The sequence below is a fragment of the Apis florea genome, unplaced genomic scaffold (assembly GCF_048593485.1).
Source record: "Apis florea isolate Af1SG1 unplaced genomic scaffold, ASM4859348v1 contig_2897_pilon, whole genome shotgun sequence".
Classification (NCBI taxonomy): Eukaryota; Metazoa; Arthropoda; class Insecta; order Hymenoptera; family Apidae; genus Apis; species Apis florea.
The window spans coordinates 3,386,498-3,413,539 of NW_028256665.1; the positions used below are offsets into that span (position 1 = coordinate 3,386,498).

Genomic DNA, 27,042 nt, shown 5'->3' on the forward strand with positions numbered 1-27,042 from the left:
GAAATCATTTAAATTTTTTCTTAGATGGCAATAAGTTTTAATAAAAAAAATTCGTTTTTAAGTTGGAGCTTTAAGCTTTTTTTATGTTTTTAAACAAGTTTCTTTCTTTTAAAAATAAATGCTTGGTACTTTGGTGATTAAAATTTATATTAATATGTCATGCCTACCGGTAGCAAATTTAAAAAGCAGTGTGTGATATTATGTGTTTCATGGAATCGATTTCCATATTGGAATTTTCGATTTATAAGCATCCATACTTGGACACGAATGAATATAATAGATAGTTATATGTTGTTCTGATATTTTTCTCCATTACAATGATTTAGCAGTAAACGCACCACATTTGTGCTAATTATAACAAGCTGGATGTCTTGGCACTCGTCAATGTCCTCCTATGTCTTCAATTTCACCAAAAACGAAACAAATTTTTTATACAAAATCTAGTTTTGCATTTTATATTTATTATTAAGTTAAAATTTAATGATTCATATGTTTCTTACATCAAAATTATAAATAACATGTCTTAATTAGGAAACAAAGATCATTAAATTAAGAGGATATTGGAATGTATCCAAACAATTCATCTAATTGTTTAATTAAAAGTGTACACGATAAAATCGAGTAAATTTAAATACATTAAACAAAGTTATAACGCATCCCTTCATCCGTGCCTACATCCATTTTTTTCTTTTTTACAAATAATTTTTCAAACAAAATAATAACAACAATGTAACGCATACAAAAGATTATCTTTCATACAGAAATTATAATTACACTTTATCAATCGAACATTTGATGTTGTTTAGAAACAGTAACTTGGTTCGTTGATGGTGAAACCAAATGAGGATGATATAATCGAGCATGCATCGACGTAAGAATGTGACTAAATATACGTCTATAATATCTTATGTCACAGTACAAATGAACGAACAAAATGCCAAATGGCAACGACACAAAGGCACGACGAATTTACAACTCCTCTAGCCGGCGTTAAAAAATTTTTTTTTTTTTTCTAATCAATCATTTCGAGTCTACGTTTCCCTTCTTTATTAACAAAAGTAAAATTTAAATAGTAATTTGAGAAGAAAGATTGATATTACGCAGACTCGAAAGGATTCGATGCTAACTAGATGTTTAACCCTTTCTGATTTCATACTACACATATGGTATTGTATCGTATAATTTATTACATGAAATTGTGAAAAAGTCTACTTGAAGAAGTAGCTAGATATTTAAAAAAAAATTTTATTTCTGAAAAGGTTAAACGATCTTGTACACGAAGAAATTGTTTATTATTTCTAAATATTGTAAAAATGATGAAAAAGGAAGAAATTTAGCGTGCGTTAAAATCGTTTGGCAATGTTATAAAATACACATTCGTATAATTAATAATCTATCGCTTTGATTTACTACCTACGATTAACTTTAAAACTTCTTTTTTTCTTTTTCCTTTTTATTTTTTCTTCTTCTTCTTTTTAACAGAAAAAAAAAAGAAAGAAAGAAAGAAAAAAGAAAAAAAGAAAAAAATGATCAAGATTTATTTCCTCGAAAATGGAATACACGATAAAACCTTGCTAATTAAAAAAATTATGAAAATTTCAAGGTCAATGAATAAAAAAGCACATTAAACACAATTATTTTCATTAAAAATCTAAACATAAATAAATAATAATTTTTTTAAATACTTTTTTTTTTCTCGACCATCGAGAATAAGAAAAAAAATTTAAGAAAGAGAACACATTTAACAAAATATCAATAAATTACAAGGTTTTATAATAAATATCGATTAATTTTAATCGATAAATTTCAATTAGTTCAAGTTGCCGGCTCACGGAGTTCACGCGTCGTTGATCTCAAATCGCACTATACGCGATGATTACCGTGAAAAATAACAGACTGAGACACAAAATATGTACAGTCATCTTCCAACTTATTTCACTTCTATTAGCAATATAGTAATTGTTTATTTTAGCAAAAAATGTTAATATATGTGTAATATATATACACAATGCGCATACTTAAATATATATATAGCTGTCTCGCTTTTGTATCTCCTCGACTATTTTTTTAGTCTATTATTTAATCACTAATCTCTTTTTAGTCTGTTTCTTCAGAATCAATTAATAGATAAATCTGGAAGATAACTGCATCAGGATTTTTAATAATCTGTTCGAATACTTCTAGTGTCATGTCATTACAAATCGATATGCGAAAAATCGATGTTCAAGAACAAAGTGCTCTTTTGAGGCAACATCGAAAAACACGATTATAATGACAATGAAATATATCCACAATAAACGTATGGTCGTAAATGTCTGAACTTTCTTTTCTGCATTTCTGTTGCTTGAATAAAACAACGTATCCAAAAGGATTATACCTTTTTCGTTAATTTTCAAGTAATATAACAAAATGACTTTTACACGTGGTAACTTTGGAAGCTTCGAATGCACGTTTTCCTTTCTTTTCTTTTCTTTTTTTTTTTGTCTTTTTTTTTTCTTTTTTTTTTCTTTTTATTTCATTATTTATGTCCTTTTTGAACTTGCTTCATAACTGACACTCTCCGCGAAATTTAATATCTCTAGCGAACGCTAATTTAGTTATGAACAAATAGAAACATCGAAAAGGCCAACCGATGGGATGATGAGCAATGAAATTGAAGGATAACCTGCACCATTAAATTATGCTTCTTTACGATTAGTTGTTTCTTATAACGCTTTTCGCGATTTTCAATCGGCATTCTGAGCCGTCAAACAATCATACGACACATGCGTAATATGGCAGACAATAGTGTAAAACATGCGCTTTGGGCCATAGGTATGCGCAACAACAAAAAACGCAGCACCACTAATATCATCCCGAATTCTACAACTTTTTGAATCCAATATAATCTGAAATATAATTAAATAAATTAATATTATATAATATAAAATGATCATTTTTTTAGGTGTATTTTATATAATTCTAAAATTAAAAATTCTAATTTCACTGTTCGTTATCTCTCAATATTTTTCAATATAATTATATAACTCGTTTTACGAAAAGGAAAAGTAAAAAAAAAAAAAAATTTATAAAAATTACCACCGCGTTCCATTTTTTACTTACTTTTTAATATGTGAACGAGCAGCTGGCAGTGTCTCCGGACTGTCCTTAATAATGAACTGCCGAATTCCCAATATGTATTGTTCCAAATACGATGGCCAATCAATTTGTTTGACATCGAACATAAAAATTTGTCGATCTTCTGGACTAAGTTCTCCGCTCAATTGTCGAACATTGTCATCTCTGAAGTTCCATTGTTGCATAGTAAAGTACTCTAAGCATTTAACAGCCTTATCGATTTTCTCATGTAGACCGACCATAATGGCTGGTTTGCCTCTCAGTCGAAAAATGAAGTCCAAAATATGCGCCGGTAAAATATGCTGGAAGAGCTTACATACATTGTTCACTATAGCGAATGTATGACACTTGCCATCCGGCCACCAAATTGTGTCATTCGGTGGGTGCATTCGATTATATTTTAATATCAGTTCAACGAACTGCTGCCAGGTGATTGGGTTCTGTTGGCCTGTACAACAATGATATATGGGAATTGTTTTCGTGCGATTTGTCGCAGTCCTCCATGCCGTGCAAATCATCAAGTTTATCACTATGTCGACTGGCACTAAATCTGCCACCATATTTTTCTGACACAACATAGATCTGCGATGAAAGAATATTTATTCATTAATAATTAATTCAATCATTTGGAAAGTTTAGAAAGAAAAAAATATCAATCTTTTAAATAGTTTAATTCTAAGTATTCCATGAACATTAATTTATATAATTCATATAACTTTATTATTATTATTATTTGTTTCTCTTAAATTATTAATAATCCAAGAAATTATCCTATATTACACTGATTCTTCGTTTGACTCAATCCTTAAATTATAATGTATTTTTTTCAATATCAAGATTTACAATGATTTTAACATTAGATCAAATTCTTCTCCCCTAAAAGAATATCTAACTAAACTACAAGACGAACAAATAGTTCAAAGTTACCTGAAGAAACCTTTGCCAGCAGCGGCAACAATTCCAGTTGGTCCATTTAAATTGTCCACCCATCCAGATACTGGTTCTCTAAACGAAGAAAGGACGATAGAGGGTCTTACAATTGCAATCGGCAAATGACCACATTCGGATTGCAACATTCTTTCAGTCAGAGCTTTGGTAAACGTATAGGTATTCGGCCGATTACCGATCAAAGTCGGTGTAATATTATCGATCATTTGGCTATCCATTAATTTCGTTAAAGCCATTATTTCTTCTGGTTCCGCCGATACAGGGTAAATCTCCTCAGCGACATCGTAGCGGTCACAATTACAATATGCCGTGGAAACATGGATCAGAGCCTATAAATAGGAATAAATGATAAATTTACTAAAATTTGGTGGATATTTATCTTTTTTTCTATTTTAATACGAAAAGAAAAACACATATTATGGAAAATTATACATTTCTATTACTCATATTATAATATTAATTGAATCTATGAGAAGTTTCAAACAATATTTGAGATTCAATATTGGTTTTTTGATCAAAGTGGAATTATTACATCAATATCTTCTTCAAATCCGCCTTTATTTTAAAATGATTATTTTATATACAAATCAATTATTGTACATTATTGCATATTCTGTTCTATCTGCATCATACATAAGAATTTTTATATATTATAATATATATATATATATATGTATATATTTACCTCTAAATTGTGCATGCGATGACATAAGTTTAACAATTGTTTAGTGCCGATCATATTGATGTGAACCGAACGCTTCAACGGTTCGTCGAATTTCACAGTGGCAGCAGAATGAAAAACGATCGACACGTCTCTTATTATAACATTTTGATCAGCTTCCGAGATGCCCAGCTCATGCTCTGTCACGTCTCCAGCTATGGGGATTATCTTCAAAAGTTCATCAGGAGCGTTTCGACGCAATTTATCGAACAGCTGTGAACATTTTGACGTGTTAATGGTAAAAAATTATATAAATCGCGACGATTATTAAAATCATATCATATTTTTACAGTTACCACAAAAACACAAAGATAATTTTTGACAAAATTAACAAATCGGATCAAAAATCTAACGTTTCTTTTATTATACAAAATTTAATTAATTATAATTAAACATTTCATATTTCAAAAATTCTTTTTTCCGATCCAATTAATCTATGAGAAGAAAAAGATTGATTTGATTTGATTAATATTTAAAATTTAAATTTGTATCCTCAATTTTGAATTGAAATTCCTATTAACTTCTTTTTGGAGCATTAGAAATTTTTAACCGAGTTTTATGTACCGATTACTTAACAGGCCTTTAAATTTGGAGAAATTTTACATTCGTAATGCGTGACTTTCGAATCGATGGTTTCTTAAACTTAAAACTTGTCCAAGTCTGAAAGACAGCACACGAACTTGAAACTTCTTTTCTTCGGATCTTTTTTTTAAAGGCAACAAAGTAAAATAAGAAATAATCATACCGGCACATCTAACAATTTCTGCAACCTCTGTTGAATATCCTGACTCTTCTTAGGTCTCATCAGAATATAAATGTTCTTTATTCCAGGACAAGATCTGAGTAACTTCTCAACAAGAACTTTTCCCATAAATCCGGTACCACCGGTGATGAAGATAGATCTGTCCTTGTAGAAATCTCTTACAGACGTACACTGGTTGTCACTTATTGTGCTCATTTTGACGCCTGCCTTTTCACACTATATGTCAGTTTGAATGAACAAAAATTAATTATTCCCTCTTTTTCCAGATAATCCCCAGTGGTTGGCGCTTTTTTAAAAAAATCTTTCTCTTATTTGCAAGCTTCTTAGAACTTTTTCTTTATCTTCGGTTTTATCTTTGGTCTTGCTTGAATCTTCTCTATCCTTTTTTTAGGATATAGATCTATATATGCGTATAAATATATAAATATATATATATATATATGTATACATATATATATATATATATACACATATATATTTCTTTCTTTTCGTTTCTTTTTTCCGTTCGTTCGTTCACGGCTGTACAAATTACGGAACAATGAACATCGATCCCTCAAAGATGGAGAAAGAGAATTTGAGAAAGGTACAACAAAAATGATACACGTTCACGTGGTTCCAAAGTTTTCCAAGTTTTTCAAGTCGATTACGGATAGATTTAATTTCTATTGGATTCATTTCGTGCCTTCTAGCGACCACAATGTTCGTTCACCTAAAAAACAAGAGGAAAGGATAAACATTAGAATTATTCAAAATTATCTATTCGAAAAAGAAATTTTTTTTTTTTACGAGATTTATTTTATAATATGTCTTTTTTCTATCCCCCTTTTTTTTTTTTTTTAATAGTCAATATCAGTCAATATCGCAATCATTTTGAATCTCAGAGATCACTTTTTACTTAAGAATAACTGATAAATTATTAATAATATTATGGAAATTTCTTTCTGAATAATTTATTAAAAAAAAAAAAAATTTCAAAAAAAAAAAAAAAAAAGAATTCAAGATTAAAGCGAGAGTTTAGGATCACTTTTAAACGAGTTCTGATATTCTCGAGATATTTTTGGAAACTAGATTTGAATTAATTTGAATCAATCCATGTTAATAGATGGACGAGTTTCAACAATGGAAATAATCAGAATCTCATTTCTTTCAAATATCTCCTTTATCCCAATATTTACATATATGTATATTACGAGATAAAAATATTTATAATCATATGTCGCTCATTCATTTTTAATCGATCATATTATCGTCATTTATATGTAAAATTTTGAGATATTATGCATACATTACTATTATTACGAGATGAACAACATTTAGTATAAATACGAAAATATTAAATCGATAAAAAAAAAAAAAGTAGAGAAATAAATATTTCATATGCCATAAATATTTATTTCAACTAATATTTAATTTATCGCTTATTATTTATTTATCACTTTTTAATAAAGTTTCCGATATTTCTTTTTGCTTCTCTGCTTATCTTTTGAAGCTGATGATCCATCGATATTCAGAAATTTTCAGAAAAATTAATCTGGCTGAAATGGAAAAAGGAAAATTTAAATCGGTATCGACTTCTACCGATCATTTTTCGATCATTAGATCTATACGCGCAATTTAAAATTAATAACAACAACAGCGTTCCTAATACGATTTCCAAAACTACAATCGATACCCATAGCCTATTGTGGATTTTCGAATCTTATTTAATTTACAATAACAAATTACAAAATGCTAGAAACGTATCGTTAAAGAAAAACGGTTCCGATGGAATTCTAGGTCAACGTCCCAGCTTTAAACCGGTCACGAGAATCCACCCGTTCCATGATCTCCGCCAAGACTGTAGGAAGAAAAGAGGGGAAGAACGTCGCTCGACCCCGTTACATGAGAACCCGTTATGCGACGAACAATGACCGCGACCGACTGACTGACAAATACATCCTTATTTCCTTTCCGTTTCTTTCCGTTTAATCGCGTCACTTTTTTTTCTTTCTTTCTTTTTTTTTTTCTCTCCCTCCTCTTTAAAGTTCCTCCTCTAAAAGTTTTTCATCTTTCTTCGTCTCATTTCAGCACATCATATTTTAGCGAATGTTTTATAAAAAAAAAAAAAAAAAAATTATGCGATCGAGAGAAATTATACGGTTCTTTTCTTCTTTTTTCTTTTGAGAAAAAAAAAAAAAAAAGAAGATATGAAATGAAATATTTCTTTTATATCGTAATATTTTTTCATAATATTTTTAATATGTTTTACTAAAGATGTATGGATTTTAATTGCTAATTTCGTGATAATACGATCTCATGAATATTTACTCATGTGAATATTCATGTAAATTTGATTGCCAGCTATTGCATTGTTTTTATATATATATATATTAATAAGTACTCGATACAATTATCTTCTTTTTTCAGAATTTATTTATTTTTGAAAATTTAAAAAAAAAAGAAAAATTGCTCGTCGATGACGAATCTCAAACATCTGAAAAGTCTGAAAGTGTGAAAGTGTTAAGTATGCAGTAAAAACATACAAAAAGAAAAAAGAAGATATAGTCATAAAAGTAGCTTTGTCTTGAATCCAAGAAAAAGAGTGTGCACATTTTACCTTTTTTGCAAATGTGCAGAGAATTAGTCAACGAATTGTACTTGTTTTGAAACACTATCTTTTTTTTTTTTTTTTTTTTTTTTTTTAACATAAATTTAGTTTTAAATAAATGGATCGAAATAGATTTAACGAAATAAAATTTTTGTTCCAATAAATGTATTTCCACTGTAATGAACGCTCGTTTTAATCCTTTCAATGTATGTATATGACAGCTATAAAATTGGAACTTGGTGTACGTAACAACGAAAGTTAACAACACATAATTATAGACACATCGATCATTACACGCATAACATAGCTAGAAAATTATAACTTTGGAAACAATTATTGGCTCAGGTTCGTGTATCACGCGGTACAAGGGTGGAAAGAAGCATGCAATTTTAATAGTGATGAACACAAAGCAGCTACAATAGTTGCTACATTAGGTAATCGTAAATTATTATGAAACAATATAGGAAAATATATCTGGAAAAAGTGAAAGTTTATTTAAATATCTTCTACAAACGAAAGTATAATTTAGCAATAGAAAAAAAAATTTAATATAACATTTAAACAAATAAATTGATATTAATGAAATTTAAAGGTAAATTTCAATATTTTCAATAAAATAATTATTTATTGTACATATTATATTATATATTATATATTATTATAATAGTTTATTATAATTTTCAATTATAAATTTCAATATTTTCAAATGATTTTTGAAACAAATGTCTATGATCGATACATACGGCACTACGACCATCGGTTTTCAAGTATAACGTTTGGCGGATTGCCAGAACAATTATGGAACTCTTAAACTCGTTTTCTTCCACTAGTATATTTATATATTTATAGTTTACTAACGAGAATGAAATAGGAAAATTTTCGATTTTTGCTTCTTCGAACGAATAAGGAAAATTCTGGCCATACGAATATAACAAGAAATCAAACGCATAAGTAATAAACGATACATAAAGAAAAATATAAAGAAATTTTAACAGTTCTCTAAACTTCTACTTTCGAATCATCAAAGAAATTTCTCCAAAGAAACTGATTAGTGATTTCTCGGTATTCGTGCAATTCAAGTTTTTAGATAAGATAAAGTACTAAAATATACTAAGTTAAAAATAATCGAACATTATGATTATTTAATTGCAAAACTAGTTTACAAACTAGTTAATATAATCAACAGTTCAATAATTATTCTCATTAGAATTATATTTAGCATATTGAATAGCTCTCTGGCAGAATGATAAATAATACTGAAACTGTTTTGAATGCGGTACACCTGTGATCATTTTATAAGAACAGTTACATAATGCTAAAAAGGTCTTTCCAATTACCTTGGACGATACTGTGCCTAATCCTGTTAATATAATAGTCAATATTCGAAACCTACTTATTCTGACTTTCACCCACTATTCTATTGGATTTTAAAGAATTATAAATTGTCAAGTTATGTATTTTTTTTTTTTCTTTTATGTCAAATCGTACTTTTCCTCCTTTTCTATTTTTAATCTTTAATTCCACCTATTAATTTTTTTTATTGTTACGTCTCTTCTTTCCTCTCAACATTCTTCCTTCCTTCCTTCTTACTATTTATCGATCCTTTTATTTTTTTCGCATTGTCTATGCCTGCGATGTCTCGTTTCTTTATATTACATATTCAACTAACATCTATCCTTTGCCACATTTAATTCTCAATGTTTCTCCATCGCTTTCATCTTATCACTCTCTTTTCTTCTTATTTTCCTATCATTTCCTCTTCGCTACAAATCCTCGCTTATGACATTAATCATCATCATGCACGAAAGCATAAGAGAAAAGTGAAATTTTGTCACTTTCTTCATTTCCTTCTTTATTAAATAATTCTTTTTTATAAAATGTGACAATTGGTACAACGATCTTATATAGTATAATTTTATTATTGCTTTATTATTATATATAGGTCATAAAGGAATCATCGGAAATGATTCAATGTAACAGTACAATACAACGATCATTAAAATTTCAAAACGCGTTCCTCTTAAATTACAAAGACGCGTTCTTCCTACCGATCATTTTCACATTACAAATCGTAAATCGATAACCTCGTGACACAGTTTTCAAATTCGGACTAGATATGCATTGCTTAGTGTATACATTTCAATTTTTTTATGAACATGTCTTTAAATTTACGATATCGATAAAATTCTTCTAAATAATTCTTCTTTTTTAATAGTAAATTAATAAAAAAAAAAAAAAATTATTATAATTTGTGTTCATTAAAACATAGTTTCAATAAATTTAAAATGAAATAAAAATCGATGAATTAATCAATAACCGCGGGTATACACATCAAATATCGATTAATTTAATTTAATTATAAATTTTATTTTCAAGATAATCGATTCAAGTGTCGATTCGATAATATTAAATAATTTATGCATACGAACGTGTGACAAAGGCAAAAAAGGAGAGAAATTTCATAGTTCATTTATGGGAATCAAATTGTGCTTATAAAATTGCGAAATACCTCGCCAAAATTATAAATTTCTTACATCACAATATCACTGCGCACATCAATTGTGTAATTAGATGACGATTACGTACATGTGTGAACTTTGTTCAAAGCAAATGAAGAAAAATTCAATTAATTCCGAAAAAAATTCCGCTAATACAATAAATCTATTTTTCAAACCAAGACGTAAATGATATTCATTTAATACTAATTTTATTTTAATTCTATTTAATTTCTCATTGAATTTAAAATGATCAAAAAAAAAAAAATAAAAAAAAAATTAAATTAATTTAATCGAATAGTGTAAATAATTAATTAAACTACAAAGAACAAAAAATAAAAATTATGAGCGATTAATTGCATTTTTTTTTTATGCAAAGAAAACCTGTAGAATGTAATTGCATTTTTTTTTATGTAAGAAAAAACTGTAATTATCGAAGAATCGAAAATAAAGAAATATATTCTACATATCCCTAATAATTCAATTTTTTTTGTCGATATTAAAATTTCGTTTTAACATCGAAGGAAAAAAACCAGAAAAATTTTTTCAAAAAGACGAATGGAAGAAGATTAAAATCAACGATGATTAATCCATGTATTAAAAAATTACTCGATTATTTCTGCGTAAGAATTTTTCTAAGAAATATATAACATTCAGCAAACACGTCATGTTTACATTATAGCAAAGCGTTATGTCGAGAAGAAAACAATTAGCGTTAAATTTTTCTTTTTTATGCCGTTGACTTTTTTTTTTTTTTCACACATATCTGTCCGTCCATTAATTTTCCCGAGTTCATTAACATTCTATTTCTATATACATTTTCCTTCCATGACATTCGTTTCCTATTCTTATTAATTGACACTTTGTACCAATAGATTTTACATAAATTAAACTCAATTAGAATTATATATTTAAATTTGAAAATGTTAAATTTAAAATCGAAATATTATAAATTATAATGTTCACAGGTGAATCGTAGATAGAAAACGAATATACGAATATAGAAATCATTTTTCACGATTCATTAATATATTCTATTCTATTCTACATTTTTGAATCTCATATCGTACACGCACAATAATTTCATTCATTCGTAAAGATTGTTCTCGATATCGAATAATTAATTTCTGATTAATTGATCGAGCACATAATCACATAATTGATTTGACCGTGATTCATTTTGAGTTTATTCGCAAACGTCTACAGTTTCGATTGTAACGTGATAGTATCAATGTTGTGGCCAATGACCCTCGCCAAAGTGGAAAGGAAAGAGGAAAATAAACGTGCGAGAGATAAAGAGAGAGAAGAGAGAGGCCGACGGCCAGACGACGTAGCACGTCGTACCACGTCGATGAAATTTCCTTTTTAACTACCGATTAAACGATTCAAACTTCCGGTTACGGGTTTAATTCCCAAGAGTCTTCTTATTTGGTTTAAGTATACCGTATTTCAACTTTAAAAACAGATCTTCCGTATCACGTTTCACGTAAGAAAGAGAAGCATCGAGAAAAGGATCGCATCGAACATTTAAAAATATAGAATTTCTACATGAGAATACGCTATGAAACGTGAGATTCTACTATTCTTGCGTTCGATCCCTACGATGACATAACCGTTATAAGTCCGGTCCCTGCTATTACCGACCGTTTCCGACCAAATTTAACAATTCACGGTCATTATCACGGCCAAATGATAAATGTCAATTGAACCACGAACATTTTGATATCCTAGAGTCAACTTCAAATCTAACGTCACGTAATATATAAACAATCGGTTTAAAGGAAAATGGCAATATTTTCAACATACGTCTCGTATTTGGAGGTTATATTGGAATATAATAGTTATATTGAAACTTTGAAAAGTGATTTAACGAACAATCGCTCTAACAATAAATATTTTTAAATGTTTGTGAACAAACGATATGTTCTAATTTCTTTTTTTTTTTTTTTTTTTTTAAATAATGATAAGAAATAAATAGAATTTGTTTGAATTCGCTTACCCATTTTATGCCATTGACCATTGACTATGTTAGACCTGTCCATGAAAAAGAGAAAAACAAAAAGAAAACTTAAATAAAAATCTTGCAATGTTTGAAATGTTTATCGTTTTTTATAAACAATAGAAATGATATATCAAATGATAAAAAATAATTAAAATGACTTTTTTAATGATAAAATAAAATAAAAAAAAAAAAAAGCCGAATCATGAATTATTAATCGATCGTAAATTCATAGAATAATGCAGTAATTTTAATTCTACGAAAACCTGATTTTTTTAGTCCAAAGTATGATATCAAAGTATTTAATTGCCTGGAAGTGTTTACTTAATCTCGTAATAAATTTCTCACCTAATATCTTTGAAAACTAATCAATTTCTAGATCTTGAAATGATTCAATTTGTCATGAATATTCATATTCTTGTAAATGTACAGAAAGAATGATTAAACGCGTAATCATTGCAATGGTTTCAATTAAATAACAATTAAATAACAATTTCAATTAAATATACAAATGATATTATAATAATTTTTAATTTTTTAATTTTGTATCAATCACTGTAAAATCATGTCGAACTTTTAAAAAAAATATCACTCACACAACATAAATTTTTATTGTGTGTATGCATTTTCACATGGCGTCCATTTATATCTGAATTGCTAGTTCACTATCGATAGTTCACGCCAATCAATTACCAATATCACTTTGCGCGAATCTATCGCGCGAATTTACATAAATATCCATTCAAAAAATTATTAACAAATATAGATTTAAAATATTTTACAAATATTATAAATATAAAAGAGATATATAATTATATATAATATATTTATTCGATCAAAAAATTTTTAAAAATGAACGTATTAATATTCTTGCTATATGGAAGATCCATATAGCATTATCGTGGTAAAGTTTTCTATCATTTAATTCCGTTCGTACTTTAATTCATTGACTTTTATCACTTGTATAGGCAAAATTTATCTTGACACATGAAACATTATTTACCATTGAAATTTCAATCTTTCTACTATCTGGGCGTCTAACGAAATAGAATTCAGGGAAATAATTGAAATAATGTTAAACAATATTATCTATATTTCCGATAACTTTTCAAATGACTTTATTCCTTCTTATATTAGATATATTAGATAGATCTATAGATTAAAAGTTTGTTAGAAAATTATTGATATTTAAAAATTTGATTTAATAATAAAATTGATGAGAATGATGAAATATATTTTCAATGATTATTCATTAATTATTTTCATCGATCAACATCGATATTTAACACCGATATATTCTTATTAAAAATAGAAATCTTTTCATTTACACGATGAGAATCGAATGAAGTAGAATGTCAAGTTTAATTACAACGAGTAATTGGTATTACGACTATTGATAAAATATCGATACCAATCGTAATTAAATTCGTAATTTAAATAAGATAAAATAAATATACCTACGCCCTAAAAATAATGTTTACTTAATTCAAAATTATCAAAATCACAAAATATAAAAAAAAAAAAAAAAATAGGAGGGAAATTAGAAGTTCAAAATCTTTATCACACGCCACGCGCGCGCGCGCGCACGCGCATAAACAAATATCAGTTTGTTTACGATACAAGAAAAAATATGAACGACTTACAAGAATTCGATCAGCACAATCCAATTGGTTAAATTTCGAGAGGGAAAAAAAAAAAAAAAATAATAGACGATACGTCTTGGAACACGTATCATTCACTATTGGTACGATTTAAAGTACTTCGATGCAACACTTACCGCGTATCGAGGATTACTAACAGAATATGTGGGCCAGACGCCTTAAAAACGAACTCACTAACGAAAGGTGAACTAAGCCTACTTGGGACCAATCGGGATACCTTATAGCTGACTCTGCGTGAGAGGTTGGGGTAACTTCCCCCACTACCTACTTCCTATTACCACTTGCTACTGATGCATCTTTAAGCGTATACGCACAGGATAAGCGAGTTTGTGGGGATTTTTGATGCGTTTCATCTTTCGTCAATCCTTTCACTTTTAAACGAGTGTATACTATAAATTGAAAGACCATTGATAGGTTTTTTTGTGATATTTTATTATGTGATATGCATATAAATTAAAAATGTTGACTTTGCAAGTGTAAGATATATTAAAAATTATTGTTTCTTACTTTTTCTTATTTTCAATATATCTTGTATTGATAAGATATCTTATGCTTGCAATAAACCTATCGTTGACTCGATTAAATATTAATTCAATTCTAAGTTACGTATCCTATGTTACATTTAGAATTTAAAAATTAATTATACGTTGTTTTATACGATGTTTATTATATATTAATCAATGTTAATAATTGAATTAATATGCAATTATCGATAAGATATTGTTAAAGCGAAACGATTGAGAAAAAGATACAAATTAATTGTAATTGCAACAAAAAATTAAAAATTTAAAAATTATTTAATTTTATCAGAATATCATGAAACTTAAAAATACGTTATTTCTACTTGGATCATTTTCAACTTGTTATACTTTTACTACATATGAATTATTACATTTGTTTTGTTTTTATTTCAAGATATAAACTATGAAATTCGTTTATCTTTTTAAAGTCCATGATATTTTCAAAATCTCTATATGATCTCATTGCACAAAGATAAGATTGGAAAAACGCCAAAATACATTTTAATATCTCATTTTTAATTACAGATATTTTATTAAGTCAAAAATAAAAGATTCTTGATTTTGAAGTGTACCAAGTAATTTATATTATATACGTATTGCTAAAAAGTAGGCTAACGGAACAACATGGAATTAAGCGACGTACAGTTGAAAGAATCGGTACAATGAAATCGCCTTAAAACATTGACATTAATAATACCGATTGAATAATTGAAAAGTAACAAATAGAAAAGACACGATAAAATCAGATTTTCTTCGTAACATTATAATCATCCCCTGAATGCATTTTTCAGGAATATTAAAAAAAATTATCTATAAAATTTTTTTATTCATTTTGATGATTACACGTTTCTTATATCTAAATATCATGCATTCCTATATATCCAAATAATATTTTTTGCAAGGATATAAATAGAAAAAAATATTTATTAACATCGACTCCTCTATAAAAGAAACGTGTCGAGATACGCATCGTGTTGATTCATTTCCAAGACTATCGTATTGCCAATAAGTGAAATCATAAATGTGTTATAAAAGTGTTTAGATTCGAGTAGCGGTTTTTACTCTTAAGAACAACAGCGATTCTAAGAGTGTAACTATGTTATAGTTTAGAGCCAACAATAAGTTCTCTGATGTTCTTTGTTCATGCTCACCATCGAAGCAATCACTAAAATAAGGAAAATATTGGAATAAACGGATGTCCAAGACTAGAATAAAATTATAAAAATTACTTGAATGAAAAATAATAAGAAAAATAACAATGAAAGAGAAAGATAACCAAGATTGAAAAATCATATCGATGAGCTTCATTCTGATGAAATGCACTAAATAATATTGCTCGATGAAAAAATTTTACAAATTTTATTATCATCATATCTTATATCAATAATGCCAATGATATCTATTGATGATTTTCCTTTTTTCTTTTGATATCTTAAAGATTTATCTTTGATATCGAAATTCGAAATAGAATTGTTAAATATATGAGATACGATAATCATATTGTCACTATTTATATATATATATATATATATATATATATATATATATATATACATAGTTATATAAAATACGAAAAAAGAAAAAATCAAAAGAAATTACTTTATATTCAAGGCAAGCCTATGTTCTTACAAAGTTATGCGATGGATATTTATAGAGTACATTGCATGTTCAAATTGTTTTGAAATGTTTGCCGTTATGTTCGATACCTTGATCCCTTTTACCCTAACCATAACACGCAGAAAGTTGGTCGTGAGTGAAAATATCATTGATTGAAGCAGTTCCTATGTTTATTATTAACCCTTTGCGAACGAGCACTCCCACTGATTTTTCTGATTCTGATTCTTCCCGGATATTTTCTATCGTCGTAAAAATTAGAAGCTGTAATCTAAATATCGGAATAAATAATTCCTGATTCTACATTTGCAAGAAGAAAATTATTGAATTTAATCGAAGCAAACTGAAAAAAAAAAAAAAGGTATAAGTAAGTGGAAAAGATGAGAAATAATATTTTAAATGACGTGTGTATTTACGTCAAAAATTGTGAATATATTAAATTTGACTAAGATTACGAATATTTCTTATTCAGAATAAAATACAAATTTTCTTAAATCTTTATATTAAATTTTATATATAAATTATCTTATTTATTTAAAAATATCTTTTTAAATGAAAATATTTCTCTTCTGTTTCGGATTTTTAAATAATCAATCAATTTGATTTAATACGCAATAATTATATATTGACTCATTTAATTAACTCATGTTAGAACTTTTTTCCTTACACATGTATAATTAATGTTATTGTAAGACATCTATAATTTGACTTTAATTATTATAATCGATATGAATATAATTATTTTTTTATATTTGCGATTAAAAATTATTTTTATCTTTTTCCGATATATTTGCAAAAGTTTGTATAAATAATAAATTTCGCGGAACAAAGTCTACAACAAATGAACAGAAATATTTTAAAATAAAATAGTATATTATTCCGTTTTGCAGGAAAATTTTTATGCAATCACGCAGATTGACATGTGCTTTTGTTTGCAATGATCAAGGGCGAAGTGCAACAGCATTCCATCTACATAATCGCTTCAATGTATGAAAAAGTTGAAATGATCACGTCCATTAATATACTCGTAACTAAGACTGTATTATCATCCTCGTGTCAAAGATGTACAATTCGATAATTTATGGAAATTTATATCGTACTGTAACTTTTATATTTAAACTTAAACTTTAGAATCATCTCTGAAATAATAGAACAAGAAAACAATTGATATATAGTAAAAATAAATCGGAAAAAAAAAAAAAAAAAAAAAGAAAAAGAATAACAGTTCTTTCTTTTTCATATTTAAGATATTTTTTTCCAAGTACATCAAATTTTCAAAAAAAAAAAAAAAAAAAAAAAGTTTTCAAATATCAGTCGTTTGTACCATATGATTTCCAAGACACCCTGTATACTTCGTCTAATGGATCAAGAATTTTATTTTTTTTATCTTTTATCTTTGTTGTTTAATATTAATTAAGCCCTTTTCTTTTTCTTCGACAAAGTTCGTTAATTTAAATAGGCTAATACGTTGAATATTGAATTACTGGGAACACGGTATAGCTGAGAAATGAGAAGGAAAAATGTCCGACATTGTACAACCGACGGTCGTATTCGAAATGTATGTCGATAGGCAATACAATATGTTAAATGTGCGTATATATATTGTGTGTATATATTACCTACGAACTTGTGCCAAAATATATACACAACATGTATATCGAAAAATATTATTCAATTAAAGATTGAAATTAGATGTTACGAGAAAAAGCTGCTAATAAACCTTTTATGTACAAACATATATATGATATTTTGTTTCGATATAAACATTTCAAATGAGATATATATACCTGTAATTTCTGACGAAATTTGATAAAATAAACATGATAAAAACTATGATTCATTGTTCAATCTTACAAAATTTTCTTGAAAAAAATTTCTAAAAAAAGATTGCATAACTTATATATTCTGAGATATTTTAAAATAGATAACTTGAGGAAAAATTGGAAAATTAAATTTTTTAAAAATACAAAAAGATCATTAAGATCATTAAATGGAAAATATGTTCCGATTTAAGAAAAAAACTGGAAAATAATAGCTGACTGTTGAATTAGTCAATAAAAAAAAAAAAATGTGTTATTCGGATTATTTAAGCAATATATTAATTTACAATAATTTAATTTACAATAATTTAATTTACAATAAATTAATTAATCAATAAATTAAAAAAACTCAATTTAGATCCTATTAATTTCAAGTAGAAATTTTCAATGTAATAAATATTATATAATTACTATTATATATAACAATATTATACAATAACTATTATTATATAATAACAATATTATATAATAACAATGTTTACCTCATTAAATTTCTAACAATTTTACACATTTATGTAAAGGATTGATAAAAAAAATTTTTCTTTTTCTTTCTCTTTCCTTCTTTATTTTTTTTTTTTTTTTGTATTTAACAATAAAAAATTTCTATTATCGCGATTATATGAATATGCACGACTGATTGATAGAATCGATACTGAAGAAGGCATGAAAATGTTATCGGTTATCTGAGCAATGAATGTGTGAATGTGTGAATAGTAGAATTAATACTACAACTATTATACCTATATGGGTTGTTTGATTTACGCTATTACTTGCAAACACACGAAGATAACGTAGCGATTACGAATTTCTTGCTCTAGAAATTCGAAATTTCCAACTTTCAATCGAAATAAAAAACACGTTTATTTCTTAATTGTTATCAAAAATCTTTTGGATATAAATAACGATAAATTTTAATTGCATGAAATTTCTAATTTTTAATCAATTTATTAATATATCTGTATCCTTTATTTTCTTAATATTATTGTACAATATATCAAAGTGTAAATATCAATGTATACATAGAATGTATCCTGTGGTAAAATCGAGCAAAAATTGATTTTATTGAAAAAAAAAAAAAATAATAATAAATCGGAAGCAAAGAATAAAATTTTGTCAAGTTTGCAAGTTTCAAAAATGTTTAAATACAATTAGAACTTAACTATTTTTCAATTAGATACAAATGGACAGGTGATTATACGATTACATAGTAAAAATAAATAATAAACACAGAATAAAGTTTTATCGCTTAAAAGTTCTTGTTTTTTTAGGAAATTAAAAGATTAAATATATATATATATAATTAACGAGTAATGAATTTTCAAATTTTTCGAAAATTTTTAAATGAAAAAAAAAAAAAAAAACAGAAAAAATGTAATCCACGTATCTTTTGGTTATTTAAACACATTTAAAGTAATCAACTATCGATAGTTCATTCGTATCTAATCGAAGAAATAGCCACTTAATTGTACTTGATAATTTTTCAAACTTGTTTTACTAGTTGTACTTGACATTTCTCGAACTTGTTTATTCAAAAAATTTACTGACAAAATTTTATTTCATATTTTTATTTCATTTTTAAATAAAAATTCTTATTCAATTGTATCAACATCCCATATATATATATATATATATATATATCAATGATTGTCTTAAGTTTTTTAATCTTCAAATAAATGTAATATCTAAGTATTAGCATATCAAAATATTTTGAACAAGATTAAATTAATTTAAAAGAATTTTAATTTTTTCTGTGGTCATTTATAAATAATAAAAAACAATTTATGAATGATATAATAAAAAAATTTTGCGATAATAAAAAGTAAGCATGAACTTTGAAGATTATGAGGATTCCTGGGATTGTTCTGACGTCAAATGAATTCTTTGACATTTCCATAATTTTATTTTGGTTTGAAATAATATATTATTTATTATTATTATATAATATATATAATTAATAAAATATTATTAATATATATATTTATTATACATAATATAATAATTTATCATAAGAAAAAAGAAACAAAAGAAATCTAAAAAAAATAGAAGTTAAAACAAAATATTTCGAGAAAAATTCTAGCTAGAATAAGTACAATCTAAATTCTATTCTAACTAAAATATATCTATATCTAAAATAGAGAATTATTTCAATAAATTTATTTAATATTAGAGAGATATAATTTATTCCTCGTTAAAATATGTATAAGTTTATTGGTTATTGAGATTTTAGGAATAATAAAAAAGAAAACACGAGGAACAAAAGTCATAAAATTTATTATATATTCAATATTATAATTATTTCTATAATAAAGTTTGAGATACATTTAACATTATAATTATATATTAACATAATGTTGTTCATTTATTATTCTTCACATCTTTTTTTCAATCTTTGTATTTCTTTAATTTTATTTTGTTCTCATCTTATGTTTCTTCTTCATTGTAATCAACGAAATAATAAAATCATTGTGTTAATTGTGAATTTAGATCGTCAATAACTTTGAAGAAAATGCGCACAAGCAAATATTATGACAAGTCAGTTTTTGCATCATGACCCATATTTGTCTATGTGGACATCGATCATACTTCTACCAGAGTGGCACTTTTCCTTACTAATAAGCGGTGCCGCGTATTTGAGAATGAGCTTGCTCAATTTCGAAACAAGGTTATTGAAAGTGTCCCAGGTAGCTCCTATTAACTTGTTTTATGATCATCTTGGTTTGTACAAGGACGATCGATTACGATCTAGAAGGATAATAAAGAAGCCTTGTCTTACCACTTGTTTGTGAGCACATATTTATTTATTTTTTGTTTTTACATAATTATTAAACTAATTAATATGAATACCTTAGCGCCCCAAAATTTCAAAAATTTAATCAGAATCAGATCTCCTATGATATATTCTGAAATTTAGCATTCCACATATATTTAAAAAATATTCAAAATCACGACAAGATTAATATATAAAACGGAAAAATAAATGGGGGGGAAAAAAATCTCATTACGATATATGTATGTATGTAAATATAGAAGAATGAAATTATCGTTTTTAGAGGTCTTAAGAATTAAGAAGAATGAAAATAAAGAATTCTTGGAAACAATTTTTGGTTGTTTTCTCAAATAATAAATATCAAATATTCTTAAAGAATAATAATTATCGAATATTCTTATTTTAAAAAAATAATATGATTTTTATTCCGATATATTGTGATTTTAATATTTTATTTTCTCTGATGATAGATCAGATTCGAAGATTTTTTCCCGCTTAGTGAGAAAAATAATAATTCTTTCTCGGTATATATAATCGATTTCAGTGTTTTCTCTAATAATAATAAAAATCGAAAATTTTTTATTTCGCGCGAAATACAGATTTGCATATATGTTCGTTAATGTCAATTTACTTAAGTTGAAACGCTAATTATGCACCAACAGCAAATAATCTTGAACGCTGCATACGTTTATGAATGTTTGAAGCGATGATGGAAAAAAAAGAAAAAAAGAAAAAAAATAAAAAAAATAGAAATGAAAAGAGAAAAGAAGAAAAGAAAAGAAAAAGAAATTCAATTCAATGTTTTTTTGTGTCCGATAAAATTTATTTAAATATTTGATTAATAAATAAATAAATTGGCGACTTAAATAATTTGATTAATTACTTTATTTACTTTTTTTTACTTCTTTTTTTTCAATTTTATTGATCACTTTTTTCATCTAATTGACCGAACAACTAGCAATAATATTTCATTGAAATCTGTATTAACGAAATATGATATTAACATGATGACATAATATTAAAAACAAAAATAAGTATTCTGTTGTTTCAATTTTATGTTCTTTTAATTTATGGTGTATATTTTAGAAAAATATTTTATTCAAATCATAAGCGTATAAAATAGTCGATAAAATGAAGTTAATAAAAATTTTTATTTCATTATGAAGATATGATGACTGATAAGAAAGATTTATGTTATCGGATAACAATATGTATAAAACAGAAATTAAGATTGCATAAAAAGTTACGAATTCATAAGTTGAAGATATTTATATAAAATTATTTTTTTCATAAATAAAAGAAATAAAATTTTAATTAAAATTCATCATCATACTAATGATGAATTTATTGAATTTTATTATATTATATCATATCACGAATTTTATTTCAAATATTTTACATATTTACGATTCAAATCTTTTATTTTTTTCTCAGAAATGTATAAAAATTTGCAATATCAATCATATAGATATAAAAATATTTCTCAAATATTTATGTAAAATTTCGAGAGTTTGAAAATATGACAAACATAGATATAAACATATTTTTAAAAAATGTTTTTACTTTCATAAAAAAAATTTAACATCACTTATAAAAAACTTTCGTATTAAATACGTATATAAATGCTTTTGATAAGTTATACATATATATATATGTACGTTTTTATATTTTTTTTTTTTGGAGAAAGAAAAAAAAATTTATTAAAAATATATAATCAATTTATATTATATTATATATGCTTTATTATTTATTTATAAACTTCATTAATATATTATTATATCTGATTTTATTTTTAGTTACCATTTAACTTTATTTTTAAATTTATAATGAAAAAAAAAATTCGATAAAAAAAATTGATTTTGTACAAAATATGTGCTATAAATCATCGTTATATTCATTAGCAAAAAAAAATTAATGAAAATTGAATATTAAGAGTATAACAAAAATGTAAAATGGGTTGTAAGTAAGGTGTATGCCATTTTTCTAGAACCCGCCCTTGTGTTCAATCACGCTCTAATAAACCAATACATACACGAACTGCTTCGAAGCACTTTTCAGTGATCAATGAACCGATTATGAAAACGTCCCTCGGTCTATATAATACATATCGAAATATATAAAGCAATATGTTAATAAAATTTATCCAAAAATGTAAATAACTATAAAAAAATATATTAATAGACAAGATTGAAATGATATCTGATTTAATTTGTTTGTTTGTTTATATATGATAATATATCATAGATTTCAAAATTATTAAATACTTAAAAAATCTTATCTACACATAAAATCAAGTATATTGCAAATATATTTGAATTTTATATTTTGAATATAAAAAAATATTTCGAATATTTTATGAATAAAAAATAAATTTTTCAAGCATCCATTTCTAACAAATATTTATAAGTATTTGTGAAAATGTGATTTTTATGAGAATATGAAAAAACAAATAGTTTGTAAATATATATATTTATTGTAATTCTTTATTTTTGTTCAATACTTTTTATTATTCCTCTAACATTTAATATTTATTTCTAGATTATGCATTATTCATTGTAGCACGATCGTTAAACGAAATAGAGAATCCAAAGGTTTCTCGTTGGCTGAACATATACAAACTGAAAGAGTAGCCATCGCGAATAACAACCCTTTTACGCGGAACGGACAAACGCGGAAGTAACATGCCATGTATTGATCATGTTCCGCGGATTTACCGACATCGGATAATGCTTCCAAACAAAAAATCAAAATCATTGTCGTATTGACTTCTCGTTCTTTTCTCATTTATACAAAATAATAATAGTCTAAATGAGTTGTTTATACAATTTGTGTTACATATATGTATACTGGAGAAATTAATTTAAAAAAAAAAATTAAAATTAATTTTTACAGTTTAAATTTATAAATAGCAAATGTATGATTTGTATTAAATGCATAATTTGTTTTTAAGTTTATAGTTAGATTTTTTTATATTATTAATTTATATGTAAATTATAATTAAATTATAAAAAATTTTAATTGTCGTATAAGAAAAAATAGTACAAAAATATATTTAATTTACTAACAATAATTACATACATCATAGAAAAAATTGCAATTATATAATGATTAAATAATATGTTATGTATTGGATATTTTTTAAAAAACATTAATAACCAATATAATTTATATATCTATAATTTTTTAATCAATTATCAAGATTGTACTCATGAGGTATATACATATATATATATTACAAGATATATATAATTATAATTAATGTTTTATTTATAGTATCCTTTCTATATATTATAATTATAATATATATTATAATTATGGTATTTATTAAAAAAATAAAAACCATCAAAAAATATTAAATTGTTAAGCCAATAAATTATTGCAAAATCCGTAATAGAGAGATTTTATCAATCATTAGTTATCGAATACAATTTCCACTCGCATACGATTGTAATTATTAAATTTGTTCACAGATACCAAATGGATTATGACCTATACATCAATTAAATTATTTGATATTGTTTTAAATAGTAAGAAAATAATAATTAAAAAATATAGATCAATTAATATTTTACTTCAATAATAAATAATTTACTATATTACTTATAGTATCTAAGTACACATATATAACAATAAAGAATAGAAAAAATTAAGAATATGAATCGTAAGTATTTTACACGATGAACCGGCATGCGGGTTCGTGTTGCGCACGCCAAGAAACGCGCGCACACAACTATATTCAGTTACGCATCATATATATACACATGATTATATCGAGACAATACGTCGAAGAAAAAGCAGAAATCGGCTGATATTAAAACTAGAGAAATACGTATATTCCTAACAACATGTATAGCAAAAGTCAAAATAAGTCTCTTTTTTCAGTCTTTGAGAGTTTGAATAGGTAGAGAATGGATCCGTCGACGGTATGATGAAATCATGTTACAAGCCGTAAAATTCTCGTCATATCTTTCACAGACACGGCGGGAAAATCGCTTAACTAATATCTAGTAATATCGTAAAATTACACTAGCTACTGATCAACTATAGTTTCTGTTATCAAACGGAAAACTAACAGAAATTTATGGTAAAGAATCAGAACGAAGTAAGTATCCGGCTGTGCCACTCGACTGTTCGATTTTCGCATACCAACTTCAATATCCCTACTATGAATTTTCCAGATACTATAACGGATCTTATTATGGATCATATTTTTAATGATTTTATTGTCGACATGGAAACACAATTATATATTTGTAAAACTATTAGAAAACAGATTACATGCACACCCACGATATTAAGATGTATGATAGCGGGCGCGGCTTTTCATTCCGTACCGAAAAAAAACGATTTCGTGTCACTGATTTTTCATGTACTTACGTTATCCGAGAGCGTTTTCTTCGTTAACGGTCTGTAAGTTGTCCACAAATGAAACTCGCACTACCGATTTAACACAGAATCACGAACTTCTTATATTCTCGGCACTTTTCAGCTCGTGCTTGTCGCACGCCAACCGAGTCCGCCATCTTGGGGCAACCGCCAAATCTCCCCAGGCAAGACAATTGTTTCTCATAAAAATCACTAGGACTATGTCTTTTCTTTCTCTTTCTTGCTTTTTCTCACCCTTCTAACAATTAGTCGACTATATTTTAATTCTTTCTACTTCTTTTAAATTTATGAACTGAAACTATACCTGATTATTCTGATTATATTTTCATCTCTAATATATAATTAAATGTAAATATTTGTGAATATAATTCTTTTTTAAATTTTAATTTAAATTTAATCATATTACATCAATCAATATATTTTAATACATTCATCTTTAATGCCATAAAGTACATTAGTCAACTTTCGAATATTAATTTTATTAATAGTGAAATGGTTTAATTAATTTTTTATTTTATTTTTTTGTAAAATATAATAAACAATTTTTGCATTAATATAGTAATAATTTCATTTCCTATTCAATTATATTATGATAAATTTTTAAAGAATAATATATAATATTTTATGTGTATTAATTATAAAATTTGTTATTTAATAATCACAATTAGAAAACGATATTTCATGATAAAGAATTTATTTAAATAAAATATATTTAAATTTAAGTATATTTTATTAAAATTAAAGATTAAAATTTTTAGAAAATATTAATATGTATTAATTACAGATAATTTCAATTAAAAATTATAATTAACAAAACTTTGCATGTTTCATTACTTTATATGTAAATAAAATGATTTATTAAGAAATATATAATATTCTTATATTCTAAGAATTAATTAATTAATATTCCTAAGAATTAATTAATTTTTACAATATACTTTTACGATGCTGTATTTGCATTTATATCTATGATCACTAAGTAGAATCATTCCACTATATAAAATTCCACTATATAAAATTTAACTAATAAATTATGTATAATAATGTGTAATAAATAATATTAAAGTAAGATTTAATCTTAAAATGGTTTTTAAAAAAATATTTAGACTTATATTTATAATATATATATTTGTATAATATTTGTTTATACATGTCATTGTGTAATAAAAAACATTGAATATCTTATAAATAATCGTAAATGTACAACTACAACTAAAATATATAAATATTATTTTAATAAATATTAAAATTATAAAAATATAATTTTAAAAATATCACTTTAAAAATTAAAATCATACATGCACAAGCATTTTTAAAGAAAGATCAACTTCTAAGCAATGCAGAATATCAATCATAAGGAGTCTTACAAAAAATTAAATTAATATTATATAATATTATAATTACTATTTCAGTTTTTTATAACAATTATCATGGTAAAATTTTAGAAAATTAGTAATAAATTAGTAATGTAATATTATATTTCATTTCTTTGTAATTTTAGCTAAAATATGCTTCATCTGACATCTATTGATCAAAACTTGAATGACAATGCTTATAGATGTTCGGTACAAGTTTGAAAAAAAAAATGTAAATTTTAATTTTTTTTAAATGTAAAATAATGACTCATAATAATATTATAATTA

At 25.6% G+C, this 27,042-nt stretch overlaps 1 protein-coding gene across 5 annotated transcripts; it reads right to left on the minus strand.

The window, feature by feature from the left end:
* Nucleotides 1-441: 441 nt before the first annotated feature.
* FAR1 (fatty acyl-CoA reductase 1) lies at nt 442-25,570 on the minus strand. Of its 5 annotated transcripts, none has more exons than XM_086907677.1 (7): nt 25,391-25,558; nt 12,631-12,665; nt 5,532-6,258; nt 4,751-4,999; nt 4,045-4,394; nt 3,103-3,699; nt 442-2,888 (listed from the first exon to the last, which is right to left on the minus strand). In XM_086907677.1, exons 3-7 carry the CDS (start codon nt 5,742-5,744, stop codon nt 2,747-2,749), a joined length of 1,551 nt encoding a protein of 516 aa, XP_086763803.1. In that variant the 5' UTR covers nt 5,745-6,258; nt 12,631-12,665; nt 25,391-25,558; the 3' UTR covers nt 442-2,746. The 5 variants fall into 5 exon arrangements, with proteins under 5 accessions (XP_086763803.1, XP_086763802.1, XP_086763804.1 ...); XM_086907676.1 differs by lacking the exon at nt 25,391-25,558 and adding an exon at nt 14,408-14,487; XM_086907678.1 differs by lacking the exon at nt 25,391-25,558 and adding an exon at nt 14,274-14,428.
* Nucleotides 25,571-27,042: the final 1,472 nt, after the last annotated feature.

Excerpts from the sequence above, each read along its gene's own strand:
- FAR1 (XM_003695171.4), bottom strand. The coding sequence starts at position 5,744 with ATGAGCACAATAAGTGACAACCAGTGTACGTCTGTAAGAGATTTCTAC. Across the intron at positions 3,700-4,044 it reads GCTGGCAAAGGTTTCTTCAG|ATCTATGTTGTGTCAGAAAA; the intron begins GTAACTTTGAAC and ends CTTTCATCGCAG. Across the intron at positions 2,889-3,102 it reads GCTCGTTCACATATTAAAAA|ATTATATTGGATTCAAAAAG; the intron begins GTAAGTAAAAAA and ends ATTATATTTCAG.